Source organism: Rhopilema esculentum, chromosome 5 (genome assembly GCF_057945365.1).
Source record: "Rhopilema esculentum isolate cy_ngs chromosome 5, ASM5794536v1, whole genome shotgun sequence".
In the NCBI taxonomy this organism is placed as follows: domain Eukaryota; kingdom Metazoa; phylum Cnidaria; class Scyphozoa; order Rhizostomeae; family Rhizostomatidae; genus Rhopilema; species Rhopilema esculentum.
The window spans coordinates 8,466,952-8,482,155 of NC_142819.1; the positions used below are offsets into that span (position 1 = coordinate 8,466,952).

Here is a 15,204-nt window from a genome sequence, read left to right on the forward strand (position 1 = left end):
GTAACTCACTCTTTAGGATATGAGCTTTTTTCTTTATGGGGATAGCAGTTAAATATTGAAGAGGCATCAAAATTTGTCTTGGTTTTGTTGTGAATGGGGGTGTTATGCCAAAGAGTGAGCTTAAGACCGACAGGGGGCAAAAAATTAGCTTGCAAGGGAGGTGAGGAAATGGAAAAATGCCTAATCCTTGTCTATAAATATCTCACTGTGCTGGTGGTCATTGCCCTTGTTACGAAGGGGTGTATATATGCTATATTGGGTGTGATTGATGAATTTTAGGGCAGCCATTTTAATTATAAAGTCAACCAAGGTTGAGCTTCATCCCATATATAGATTCAATTTGTTGAACTCTTGCTTTCCTTTGCATTTCAGCCCATGATGAGTTAAAACCAATTATTTCTAAGTCCAAGTGCATTATACCCATATCTCTTTGTTCAATTAAAGAATCCTACAATGTTTCCCAAAGTTGCCCAGAATGCCCTAGGTTGAGAATATTTCTTTCACTTTTATGTTTCACCATTTGTTAAGAAGCACCTTGAACATCCCCAAATTGTGATTAACTCAAGTGTGATTGTACCTCAAGGAAACGATTTTGTAGTGGTCAAGGTGACAACTCATCGATCCCTTCGTGCCTCTGAATACCAATGAAACTCTTGTGCCAAATTATTCAAAGATATTTACATGCAAGCCTAAATTGGCCCATTTATCTACTAAAATAGTAAAATACTAAAAACTAAGAAAACTGACTGTTAAAGATCACAATATTTGTAGAGTCTCTTTTTATTCTTCTAGAGCTCACCCTTTCCATTTCTCTTTGTCAAATTCACAACCTCTATCCCACAACTCATCCTTCCTCCCCATCTAGTAAACTCTGGAATGCTCTACCCTCTTCCTGCTTTCCAAAATCTTGCAAACTTTCTGTATAAAAATGGGAATCATGATTATGTCCCAATAACTCTTGCATGTCTGCCACGGTTTTCCCACAAGTCTATGGTGGTGTAGGAGGATGTGACCCCCAAAATAATTAATTGCCTGCATTTAGCATAATTTTCTGTTTACTGAATTTCTTGAATAAGCACAAGATTTGGCTATTGGAAAACCTTTACCCTTATTACAACATTTATCCTTATTTGAACTAGTACACTTATTCAGACATGCATTTTTATTTCTAAAGATAAGGATAGATTGATGCAGTTTTTTACGTACCATCATTCAGCCAAATGTGTGAAGGGGACAGAAAAATGTGAAAGTTTTAGCATGTTAGATGAATTTAGATGCCAAACAAAGCTTTGATTGTACCAGCTGTGTAATATGAATGTTGTTGTGAATTTCAGTCTGTCAAGGAAATTTAAAGAGCCAGTTTTTTTATAAACATATGGGAATAACTTTAGTTCTGGAAGATATGACATGAAAAAATATCAAATAATTAAAGAATATAATTATATAAAAATATCATATAATTGTCTTTTCAAAGATGTAAGCTTATCTCTATTTTGTCTGTAATTTGAGCTCTCATTGAAAAGTCAGTGCTCGTTCAAGAAGTACTCTGCAAATTTTATGGCATTTATGAGAAGAGAAAAATAGACAAGCTCTAATGAGGAAAAATGGTATTTTTCATGCTTTTTGTGAAACTATGGAACTTTCAGCTCATACTGATTGAACAAAATGTGATTTATGAAAATCTTTTTAAACTTTCTCTTGATAATTTCCCATGGTTAATTAGAGTAAAAGTTATTTGATTTCCCAAATCCTACTGCTTTGGCTAATGTCTGCATCTTTTGGTCTTTCAAGGTTGGCATGTATCAGTTTGCTTTTATTAATTAAAACAAAAGGTATTATCGATGACTTTTTGTTTTGGTTAAAATACGATGTTATATATCTTTGAATATACAAGCAGATTGCCTTTTGATTGACAAATATATTACAGTAACATCCCATAACTAACATTGCAAGATATGGATTTTCAAAAAGTTATAACAATCAGTATTTCTCATCTTTGAATATGTTCCCTTTGATTTCTGTTCTGATTAAATCTTTAACTACAATTGAGAAACACAATCATTTCTTGAAACATCATCTTCTCACAACACCCTATAAATTTTGGTTATCTCTGCTGCTTCAATCTCCACAAAGTCTTGTAATTGTGTGTGACAGTCAAATACAACTTAAAGCCAGTTTAGCAGTTCAAGAAAAATTATAATTTTATTTGTTCTGAAAGGCAATCTTTTCCAAAAATGATTATGTGCTAATCTATGGATTTCAGTTTGCGAAAGGATCTTTGACACTTGAAACCTAATTTTCTGCTCATTACATTAATCTTTTGATGCTATGCCACTTCATTTCAGTTTCTTTTTCCAATGCAAATGTCTAACACACATACTTTTAACTTCTATTGAACAGTAAGTATTTTAAAATCATCAGTAGAAGGCCAAGTTTTCTTCTGTATTATTGCTGTTTCCCCATTCTTTCAAAACACTAGATTTTTTTTTCTTTTCATCTTTAGAGATAAAAAATATATCTGGTTATGTTCGGCCTTCATGTTTCCAGTTGTACAAGGAAAGCCTTTTTTCAGATCAGCTATCTTTGCTTGCATAATAGGAAGACTTTCCTTGATTATTGACCTTAAAGGATAATGAGCTTGACATCAATTGCAGAGTCCAGAAAAGTTGTCAATCTTTTTCCTGCTGAGAAAATCTTACTATAAAACCTTCCTCACTTTTAATGGGTTTAAATTGGGTGTGGTCAAGAAATTAGGTTACTCAACTAGTCTTGGTTTCCTCTCCTTGCAACTCTTGTTTTTCCAAAACATTTTTTAGAAATTTGTAGTTTGTTTTCAGTTATAAATTTTTTTGAGGCAGATTTAAAAATATTTGCTTATATCAATCAATAACAAAAGGGTGTCATAATTTGAATAAACTAATTAAAAACTTAAATTTTAAGGTAATACCTAAATTTTACAGAGCAATGCAGTTCTGCCAACACATTCATATGTAAATAACGGAAGGTTTATAAATGTTATTTTGATTTTGCCAACTTCATCGAATTTCCAAATGTTTGGCAAAGGGAAATACAGACAAAAACGGGACCAATCGGAGTAAAGGCTCTAAATCTTGTTTGGCTCTTGGTTTTAAATTCTCTATACCTTATTGAAGAATCAGAATTACAGAGTATGACAACAAACTTGTGAATTACTAGGACATTGAGGTTTTATCTTAGCCTTGATACAAAAGTCAATGGTTGTGAGTGTTTCAAATATGTCGAAAAAGTAGATTGACTTAATTCCAATCATTTACTCTCTTATGTTTGTTTCGTTAACATACTTGTTGGGGAGACTAACCAGCATTTGCTCGAACGAAGATCAATTTTATTTTAAAATTTTGCGTCATATGGACGTGCGGAGTTAAAATCGACTACATTAGTTTCAGAATTGTGTGGTAGGAACATTCGTGGGTGCTATCAGTGGCGGCGCCAGCTATTACAGAGTGGGAGGGTAATGGGCGCGGCCAGTGGGACCACGCCCCTTTCGCCTCGTTTCCGTGATTTGTACGAAGTTAATCTTCCTCAGGAAATTTGATCTACCCCTACCCAGCGTTTTTTAATCCATTTTTGGAAGAAATATGTAGACCATATTTTCAGAAAAGTGGGGGGGGGGTATGGGGTGGGGGTAGGGTAATTACCCCCCCCCCCCCAATACCACCCCTTGGCGCCGCCACTGGGTGCTATGGGAAACGGTCCGTCTCGAAGCAAAAGAAAAAGAAAGTTTAGAGAAAAAAGTGTCACGAGAAGAGTGTAAATGAAAAATTTGGTGAATAGAACTGGACGGTTCTAAGTTTCTACTCCGAGTTTCCCCAATCTAAAAAAATAGTTGATTTCGCAGGGCAATCGAAGATTTCTCAGGGCGCCAAGAAGAGCTTTATTGCCGCGCAGAAACGCCACTTCTAAAGTTCATAAAGGGCCGTTCAGGAATTTTGAAATGGAAATATCACATTTGCTATGAACTTCTCTTCCTAACGTTGCATTTTAGCGAACGAAACAGGTACCTCAGGAGGAGCTCCGTTATTAGCAAAGCGAAAGCATTCCTTACCGAAAGTCATAGCCAATGGATGCAATGATTGATGCATAAGTTTATGAGGGCAAGGTTGAGTCCACACAAATTCATTTAAGTTGTAAAGCATTTTCATGACAGGCACAGCGCCACTGGGGGGGGGGGCAGGGGGTAGGAAGCTGAAGTCCCTCACTTTGGTCGAGATAAGAATTTTTTTATTATTTTTTCTATTACTTTTTAAAACAGTGTATGAAATAAAAAGAGAATAAACTGTTAAGATGCCGATTTTGTTTGATCTATTTGCTAACTTATTCATGTATGTATTTATTATCTCTTTTATTTGCATTAATTCAGTAAATGCCTTTTTATGTCATTGCAATGTTTTCATTTTGGATGTGTAAACATGGCCTTCTCGAGACAAGAAACTGCACATTTCTGTCCAGGAAATAAAATTCTCCTAATCAAAACAACATCTTCCTCTGTCATTCACAACTATGTGCAATCTGAATCGAAAGGTTACCGTTTCTTTCCTTCCCCAGCATCAATCACTGGAGTTTTAGCATGACATCCCCCTCCCTATTTTTCCCAATAAACAATAATCAATTTTTTTAGCAGTTTAGTATTTTGCTATATTTTAGTTTGGGAGATGCTTTTTAGCCCTTTTACTATGTATAATTTCAAAAAATTTCTTCCCGTCGGACCCAACCATGGTGGGTCCTCCTACCTCTCTAAACTTGATTCTTGCCATGAGATGCAAGCTTTATTACAAAGGAAAAATTCAATTTGAAATTTAATTTATGCTCACATAGAGAAATAAATATTTCATAGGCAATGAAGTTTCAAGTTTGTTTTTATTGCTTAGAAGTTTGTCCTTGGTAAAGACAAATATACACTGGTAAAGCTTTCACTAGTAACCTATAGACTAACATTTGCTTCGAGGTCTGCAGGGCACCATTTAGTTTTACAGGGCAGAAACCCTTTCACCCCCCCCCCCCTTAACCTATTTGCCAAGTTACGCCCCTGCGTGTACAGCTCTGTCTATACGGTATCGAGCACTTTGGGACAGACCGTAAACAGTAATTTTCATTGATACAACTATGATGTGTATTAGTTTTAATTAGCCATCTGTGAAAAGCTATTGGTTGTCTACAAGACTTTGCCCTAATGCGCATGTGAATATGATGCAATTTCTCGTTGGTTCAGGAAAAAGTTTAAGATATTAGCCCTAAACAATACGAATCTACAATCCCGGACAAAATATTTAGGACTTTAAAGAAAAGTTGATATTTTCTCTTTCCTTCGAAAAATAACTTGCCCCCCCCCCCCAATTCAATGTTGCATGCATGGCTTTGAAGGGAAAATGATAGAACTAAAAATTCAACATTGATTCGGGGGAGTGTTTGAATTTACGGTGCAACGTAAAGTAGAAAATTGAAAGAATTGCATTTTCACTCAATAATTGTGTCCGGGATTGTAGACTCGTCTCCCCATTCAATACACGCAAAAGATATCTCGAATAGATGCTGAATATTCCTAAGGAGGCTGAGACAAAAAGGTCTTAAAATACGTCAATTGTTGGGGTTTTCTTTACAAAGGTGCAAGAGCCCTCCTGGCAGTTTTTATTTCTTGCATTCATTTTGAATCAAGTGTTTGATTATGCTAGAATTGAATATGGTCGAAGTTTTTGAATGTGCAGGTGCTCAAAATTATTAACGGATGCTCGATTACGAATTTATGAGTTAAAAAATGATTAATCTTGCACCCTTTCTGTTAAGACTAGAAGTTTGCCTTCAGTCTGAAAATTCATGAATGAATTAATTTGCAATGAAACGGAATGAAGCTGCACTGAAAATACCAGAGGATGAAATACGTAAGCGTTTATCTCGCAAAGTCGTCTTCCTTTTTGCTGCGAATTGTCGAGGAATAGATTAGCAAAAATTAATAATGGATGCACAATTTGACGAGAATCTCTGTTTTCTTATCTTGTTCACTGGCAATTTAGCCTCACCAAAATGTATGCTGATATCAGCTTTAGTACGAAATATTTAACTCATTTCTCGCTCAGTAAGAAATTTCGTTTACTTTCCAAAGCCCTAGGCCTCTTGAGCAGCCCATTCATTCTATAGTATGCACATTCTAGAAGCCTTGGTCTGTTTTAATCTTGAAGCCTTGAGCTTTATTGTTAGTGTATAGTTAAGCTGAGATCTAGTTGCATTGCGGTGTCATTAGAAGCTCATATCGACGTTGTTCATGTAATTTTAATGAAATAATGCCCAAAAATCGTCAGTAAAAAATGATATTTTCATTAGTTGTATATATTTAGAAATTAGAATTTGTTTAGGGGTGTCCAGGTTCCAAGTGCCCGCAAAGCAGGCGAACCTTCATTTATTTGTCGAAAAAATGCTAATTTGCAGACGACACACTCAATGTAGCAAAAAGGCCACGATTTTGAGGCCAAAGGGATGCCACACCACACCCGCCATGGCAACGGCCCTTCTAGTAGCTTAATCTAAAATTGAATTACCTAGCTACATTTCTGGACAAGATTATTGAGACAAAATGCAATTTCTGCAATGTTCAAATTTAGGTTGCACCTGTCACCTACAATCCCCCCCCCCCCCCTCCCGAATCAATGTTGGATTTGTAATTCTATCATTTGTGCTTTTTTGTATCGAGCATGCATTGAGCATTAAATGCGGGGGAGGGGGAAGTTATTTTGTAAGGAAAGATAAAACATAACTTTTCTTGAGAAGTCGTATTTCTGTCTGGGATTGTATTCTGGCAACAGAATTTTCATATGGCAAGAGCCTCCAAAAGATTTTATAAAGATATCATTCCCTTCTTATGTTGTTTAGATTGACATCATTTTTTGTTATTAGCATTTAAGTCATTAAACTGTTATCAAGTGTAGGCCGTTTGTTGTGATTTTTATTGAAATTGTTTCAAACAAATTTAATTCTATCGCCAAACAAATAAAGTAAAAAGCATTTATTCATTCGAAATGAAACAAATTTTCCACCTCATAGAAACGCTTTGCTAGCATGCAAAAGGTGTGGGCATTATTTTAGAAACAATTACATATATTCTATAAATGCAGAAAATTTATAGTTATGGTGACATTAAGTATGCTCAAAGACCCCAAAATTCAGGATTGCGGGCAGTTTTATACCATACATATCAAATATTAATAGGAGCAGGCCAAGCTTGCTGAAGGTAGAGAGTATATCGCTTACTAATCGAAAAGCTGCTCGACTTTACTTTGAGGCTCCAAAGAAACTTCGAGATAAGATTTTTGCAGCCAATTTTATGAGCCCAGACAGAACATGGCGGATTTCTTTTCAATAATGAAACCTGTTTGGTGCTGAGCAGGTAATTAAAAGAAAACTAAATAGTGGTTTGCAATTTTCATCCAACATAGTAACGCCAAAATCGTTTGTTTTATCGTAGTTTCTTTCAAGTTTGTTTCACATTCAAAGTTTCTCTGTGCTTCTCAGTGATTCTTGCGCTTGAAAAAGTCCCTGCTTTATGCATGGGTAATCGTAAATTTTTTATAGCTGTGAGACTAAGAGATATGGCGAAGAGTCAACAATGTTTTGATGATATTCCGTCTCTGATTCATTCGTTTTCTATCGTTCATACATATTTTTAGTTTCAATGGAGACAGTCGAATATGATAGGAAGCACCGTAATTAGTAATTCAGCTAGGATTTTATGCGTCCTGTGTTCTTTTTCGCTTATTTAGTGTGGACATCGGATCTCCGCAACGCTGTTATTAAATTTTATCAAATATTAACCTTTCTCAATCGTCATCGTTAAGGATTGTTTTTGTTCACCGCAAGCCAAATTGCAGCCTTCTATGCATGCGCAAAGAGAGAGACTCTTTTCTGTTTGCTTGATTTTTCAGTTTTTCAGAATTATTTTATACTAGTACGAGATGAGCTTTCTTTATTTCACAATGTCTAAAAACGAGGACAGTGTAGTAGCAAGAACATTCATTTCATAGAATGCTTCCAGCATGGCTTTTGTAGTCAATGCACCGCCCAACAAATGTTGATTTAAACTCATTGAAATAAACATGAAATAAAAACATGATATTTTTGCTATGCCTCCCACACCCCTTCTCCCTCACCCTTTTTACCATCTGAAAGTCGACCTGAGATTGTACCCCTTACTATCAAAGAAAGTGGCTATATACAGCCAATCCATGTACTGCCGAGTTTCAATTAATTGAATGAATGTTATGGTGAACAAGAAACTCAGCATGAATTAAGAAACGGGGTAATTTTGAGCCATTAACTTGAAAAAAGCTCTGTTTATCTAATGTTGTTTACTTTACATTTAGTTTTACTTTATATAAGGTGCCCTTATTAGGCAGATCGCAGCTCTAGCAATGACTTTTAATTGAACGTGAACACAATATGGTTTGGGTCTAGTGTCCTTCAAACGCCTGAATCTACAGTTTATTATTTAAATTAAAGTTGAGGGTCAAAACGACATCCGGCAAATAAACCCATAAATATGAAGCCACATGCAAGCCAAACGCATATGCTGCAAAACGGAATTGAATCACTGCTATTAGAAGTCAAGTTAACTTCCAGTGACATTGTCTAAGACCGTCCCGGGACAATTTTGTACCGTTTCGGTTCGCAAGTGTTTACACTGTCGCGGTTCCAAATTGTTCCGTTTAGCCGTTCGGTTTACACTGTACCGGTACGACCTTATTTTAATGGTAGAACATTGTTTAGAAGAAGCTGTATTTAGTTAACCAAGGCTTCTATTTTGCCGCCGCATTGAGAGCTAAAATGGAGCGGAAGGCTGATAAAAACTTTACTTGGACGGACGACAAGGTGGCTTTAATTTTTAGTGTTATTTTAAACTACAAAACTGCAAAGTCCAATCAAGGCTTGACTGGGAAACAATACAAGCATTTTCTGTCATCGTCTTTTCTTCAGAATTTCCTTTTCTTCAGAATTTGACAACGTAGTTACGCCACAATCAAAGCCTCGATTACCTGAAACAGCCATACAAAAGACCTCTTTGTGAATCTGTGACAAAATCGTCCTAGATAGGCTTTAACAGACGGTACAAAATTCCTTCGCTTTCAAAGCAGGGTCAAAACTGTTCCGGATAGCAAAGCAAAATCGTCTCGGTTCCACAGTGCTAGTGTAAACGGAAAGGCGACTAGTGACAGTTTTGTCACGGTTCCAAACTCGCGCGACAGTGTAAAAGGGTCTAAGCCACAGAATCTATGCAACATTATTCAAGCACGCTAGGTCGCAAAAACCGTTTAAGACAGTGAATCGACAGTTAATGACTCCGCAAAATCCGTTGTTTTTTATTTGTTACGATCTTAGCTATAAGTTTCATTGAAACATTGTATTGTATTGTATTGTATTGTATTGTATTGTATTGTATTGTATTGTATTGTATTGTATTGTATTGTATAGATTATTTTATTTTTACAGTATTTTTACAGTTTTTAAGGATCGCATAAGACAGTTTACTTACTGCAAATTTTAATCAAATTCTTGAATTGTTTAGATCATGCAAATTTTCAGTTGGTTTTTTCAATTGATCATACATGTTACTGGAAACTTTTCTTTTTCTAGATATCTTCCGGATTAGATCGAAATCACTAGAAAATCTGACGCATCTCGGCGCACCAAGAAATGACAAAAATACCCTTGGGCCTTCACTGTCGCCTCCAGGACACCTCTTTCGTGGTAAGTAAATTTCAAGTAGAAATGCGGCTGCTAAGAGTTCTCTTGAGCTGTAAAGCTGTAGGCAGCAGTATCGTGTATTTGACTTCAGCACAATGATATGGAGCAGGACAAATTCGCGATGTTTGAGATGATAAAAATTGTGTCTCTCCAGAAGTACTCTGTCTCCTACCATAAGTTTTCTCCGTTTTAACAAACTTTATGTACTTTGTTACAACTGTCATTCCAAACCTAATAAATCTATGTGCAATGAGGTTGCACGGTGCAGCAAAATGATGCTAATATGCACAGTCATTTTACCAGAAATTAAATTAGAGAGGAACATTTTTCCTTTAGAACTGAAAGCTCATTCAAGCAAAAGTGAGCTAATTTTTTGTTTGAAGGTGGTCTGGTTTGTGTATGGTCTGGTCAGGTTTTTCGGACATCCGGAGGACAGCCATCAAGTGATATCTCTCTTCAAGCACTCTCGCATATTTCAGATAGAACCAAATCTCTTCAGGCCTAAGTGTGCTCAGCAAAAACAGCAAAGCAAGAAAAAGGCGGTATATAATTTTCAACAAACCATGCTTACTTATAAGAACCAGTGAGTAGTGCACAAAGACATAAGTTTAGCTCAATGTCGGGCTCTGAACTCTTTCAAGCAGAATTCATTTCACCCTATTGACTCTTCTAGATTAGGTTCCTCCTGACTTTTTGCGACATATTTCAATCGAACTACGTCATTTTTCACTATCTACATGATTGAATGCTGAATCGCATTTAGAGTTGGCTAGTCAGAATCAAAGAAGTGCTATATTATACTATTGTGACATCAACGGAAAAGCACCTGTCAGATGTCAGCTCTGTATATTGCGTGTTCCTATTGAGCTATCTTCTCAATAAGTGGAAACTAAGTCTTGCTTTAAATAATGTTGCTATGACAGGTATTTTGTGATTATTGGGAAGAATACTGAACCAAAACATAAGCAAGGTGAGGTCGATTATCCGAGATATTGTACTTGCTAAAGTAATCCTTATCAGATTAAGATATGGCAATTCGCCCAATTTTTCAATAGTTGCAACTGCGGAGCTCTTCTAGGCAAGCTTTCTTGATGAATGCATCTAAAAAGGTGAGCAAAATGTTTTTAAGGATGCAGTATTGCGAGAACTCTTCTGATGCAAATACATGCTAACAGCGTTGGCATTTCGGGTCGTTTATGAAGTGGTGAAATAATAACACCATAAAGATCTATTTTTAGACTTTTTTTAATGTTTGTACTATGTGAGCATAAATTACACGTTAAAGATTGGCAGATGCTAACGGGTTACTGTTATTTTGTCTTAGTTCATTTTGCAGTTTGTTATTTGCCAATTTACAATGATTGGATTAGGTTAAAGGCCTGTACTTGCCTGGTATCATCTAGGGACACCAGAGCACATTTTGGGGTGGGGATGGGGGTTCTATATGCAAATTGGCAACCTTTTATGGTAGTTTTTCCCCTTTATCTTTGATGCCACTACCTGAATATCATAGCTCAGCAAAAAGGGAGGGCCCAATAGCCCCCCAGCCCCCCTCCTCCGGCTCCGCCGTCCCTTTCATCTCACGCAGTCTGCTACCCTGGGTGCCAGAGCCTCAGAGAGTCAACGGATGAAGAACGGTGGAAAGGAAATGCGAAGGTCGCAATTCCTTCCCCCGTTCTTCATCCTTTGACTCTCTGAGGCTCTGGCACCCAGGGTAGCAGTCTGTAAAAGATCTACCGGATTTTGTACATTTTGCGTATTTTGTGGTTTTCTTTCAGTTAATATGTTTATATTCCAAAAATTCTCAACAAATATTTTTCAAACATCATGCAGTTATATGCAATGCCTGGTAAGTTAATTAAAATACATCTTCCGCTCTCTGCAACCCCCTACCCTTACCCCACACCCTTACCCCCGCCTGTTAGCGATGTTGATAGTGTAGATATAAATTAGACACTTTACACGAAAAATCGTAGTTCTTGGTATGTTTTAAATAGCTGATTTCTTGAAAATTGATGGAGGTGTTTCAAAATTTTTGGCATTAATTGGATGGTTTCATAAAGGAAAACTTTGAATGAAAATGGTCCAGGGACAAAGCCTTGATTAGGTGCATGGTTTTTGTTTTCTTGCAAAAAACATGCTTCCAAATGTCTTCGGTGCTTTTGTAGTAAGCCGACTTTATTTAAGGCGTTAGAGTGGGATATCTGAATTCTTAAAAACTGGCGTTAGTGTTTCAAGAGATTTGGCATTGATTTGATGGTTTCATTGAGAAGAAAGATTGCATGCTAATGGTCCAGGCACAGAGTCTTGGGGTACAACGTTTCTTTTTCGAAAAATATGCAAACATCAGAGGCTGTTTTGTAGTAAGCCTGAAACTTGACGATAATTTTTCTTTTAAAACATAAATGTGAAAACTTTTTTGGCGGTAAAAAGTTTGAAAAACCAAACATTTTTTTACATACTAATTGCTTTTTCGTCTGAGTATAAAACATCAGAATAAGTGTCCAAATGAACAAAATGGAAAATATATGTACAGTTGCGGGTCGAAATAACCAATCAGAAAAACGCGAGCACATGACCGGTATAGTTGTCCAATCAGTACCGAGTGTCTATAAAAAAATCAGCACTGGAGGCTACGAGAGAAAAGGGACTCCTTCTGTCTGCGCAATAACTGCTTTTTTGTATAAAGATCGATACTGGCACAAAACTGCTAGATGAAAAGGCGATTTTGGCACAATCTGGGTTGTCTAAAAATGTTGCCCGTTGGCAGAATCACTTGTTTTAGCGTTGCTTCTAGACCTACCTGATTGGGGAGGCTGTTCTCTTTTAGGGGAAGTTCTGTTTCTTATATTGAAAGGAAGACCTTGTTTTATCCTGCCTTTGTTTACAAAGGCCTCACAGGCTATTGTGACATAACTCATTGTTATCAACGGATATTTGCAGTCACAGTAACTAGTTGTTTCTTGCACGCTTACGTTACTTTTTCATAAGATTTCCCAACCCACAAGCCAGTGTCATTCAAACTTCAGTATTGTACAGCCATCCTTAAAAATCTCAATTTACAGTTAAGTTTAAATGGCTTTGAAAAAACCAAACATTTAGTAAACTAAAGCTTTTCGTCTGACACTCTTCAGAGTTCAAAGCCATTTACAAGTTTTGTACCACCAAAAGATTGTTTGCATAGTTAAGTTTTTAGTGGAAATTAATTTTTTTAATATGGATTCTACTCTGAGCAGCAATTTGTTAAAGTGTAGAAGAGGATACGCAGTTTCAGTACTCCGTTACACTATTAGCCACAGCTTTTTGATGTAAAAATCCGAACAAATCTTCCATTAAGGCCCTTATCGGCGTTTTTGTGACGCTGTACACAATTTGCTGATTATTTTTCCGTGTACCTGCTTTTTTATTACCGTTTGTTATTATGACAGGGCTCAGTTAAAAACTTTAAATGTGGTTGTGCCTCAATTTCAATCATTTTGAATTTATCGCCATCTTCTAGGCCTACGAAAGAAGCTTGGCCTGATGATGTCAAAGAGCAATCAAGATGTAACAGCGGTGAGTTATTTGCATTTCTTCTTAAAAATCTTCCCGCAGATATACTTTTAATTTTTTTTTAATTTAATTCTAATTTAATTCATTGTGCATTTTGCCTTTACTTTTCCTCTGTATAAAATCAGATTGTGATGACCTGATGTTTGAATTTTGATAATATCACCTGAAATAGAGTTTAAAATAGTCAAACAAATCATTGAAAGGGACGATAATTTTGCCTGACACACAGCCCAATGAACTCATTCATTTTCCCGATCAAGTCACTTTTTTGGTCTTGGTTCTAAATTCGACGGACCAATCTAAAACTACGGTAATCCTTTAGAAAATTTGAAAATATTTCAATTGCCATTATCTCAGCCAACTTGTACCGTTTTTTCACATACACTTTATGCTTTTTTACCTTTTGGCTTTTTCCATAATGCTATTTAAGAACAAATGTTCAAAGTTCAAAGATTTTAAAAGCATATCTTACCAAATAAATATATGCTACCGCAATGTTAGGAGGTCGCACGAAAAGAAGGGAGCATAGCAAACTTTCGGTACCTTTCGTAAACTTTCATAACTTGTCACACTTTTCGTACTTGTCGCACTTTTCGCATTTTACGTACTTGTCACACTTTTTGTGTGTCTCACTTTTTGTACTTGTCGCACTTTTCGTACTTGTCGCACTTTTCTTACTTGCCGCGCTTCTCGTACTTGTCGCACTTTTTTTATACAAAAAATTCACTCCAAAACTTTTAGCCACCCCCCTCCCTGCGGCCCCTGAATAGATGATATTTTGTGCGATGATTTCAAAAAGTAACTATAGTCAAACCAGATCTGATTATCGTAATGTATTTTTTTAGTTGCTTCATGGAAATGAATATTCATGTTTCTTTCCAAGATGTAACGAAAATTTTATATTGTATACAAATGTGACGGGCTGACACTGCTGTCACTTTGATCTTTGCCAGAACCATTTTGTCAAGCTCTCTACTTTTTTTACACGATGCTATCAATGTGTATGATTTATAAGGTTTTTTAACTACAGTGTAAATTTGGTTTTACGTTTATGCCTGCAGTATGGGGAAAAACCCATTTTTACTGATTTTGTCAATCTCTACGGGGAATTTTAATAAGAGATGGTAGATAATGGTAGATAATGGTAGAATGTTTTATCGATCCTTCACTATGACACTTGCCGGTTCGTAACTTTCAAGATTCTGATATTGCGTAAAAACCACAGAGTTAATAGCCAGGAACTTGTCATTCGAAGAGGAACAAGGAAGTGTCTGGCATTCTGCAGAACTCATTCATCGAAAATCGAACTTTTGCCTCATTCGAAAATTGCTTGGTAGTTTATTCTAGACCAGCATGCCTCCTGAAAAACCAGGCCTAAATAAAAGCAAGCCAAAGTTCAATCTTGTAACGTGCAACAACTATAAATTGTATGATTGTTGTGAGGTTTTTTAAAGACAGTGGTCTTGCTAATGCCTTTTCAGAGTGATACTCCAGAAGACAGCAAAAAGTTGTTACGTGCCCAATTAAGTGCTGGTTTCATAGGAATGGAGAAGCGATCGAAAGACGACAGATCACGATCTTCGTGAGTATTTTTAGCTTGATTTTATAAGGAATTTCTAAGCATATGTAACCTTATGAGAATATTGTTTTTGTTGCTGTAAAATTCGATTAGGCATGAGGAATAATATACACACTAGTTCCTTAGAGTTTTAAGATACTACTCTATTTTTGATTGCAAAATAAATGATATGTTTTGCAACTTTGCTCTATCTAGAAAGTTATTTAGTTAAGGGCAAAATTATTTTAAGCACGGAGGAACAAGGAAGAGCTATTCTGTACTTTGTTACTCTTGAGCTTTTGTAGCCCTGCTTAAAGTTAGATTGAACT

At 36.3% G+C, this 15,204-nt stretch overlaps 1 protein-coding gene across 5 annotated transcripts in view; it reads left to right on the forward strand.

Annotated features, from left to right (window-relative positions):
• LOC135690058 (transmembrane and coiled-coil domains protein 1) overlaps positions 1-15,204 on the forward strand; it is a 46,994-nt gene that overhangs the window by 3,326 nt on the left and 28,464 nt on the right. For 3 of the 5 annotated variants that reach the window (XM_089108722.1, XM_089108723.1, XM_089108724.1), the window contains exons 2-4: positions 9,655-9,768; positions 13,265-13,320; positions 14,799-14,899. In XM_089108722.1, the coding sequence (XP_088964848.1) occupies positions 9,655-9,768; positions 13,265-13,320; positions 14,799-14,899 (271 nt within the window). Of the gene's footprint in view, positions 1-5,491; positions 5,916-5,958; positions 7,415-9,654; positions 9,769-13,264; positions 13,321-14,798; positions 14,900-15,204 lie in introns of those variants that run through there. The other 2 variants (XM_089108721.1, XM_089108725.1) reach the window with 2 other exon arrangements.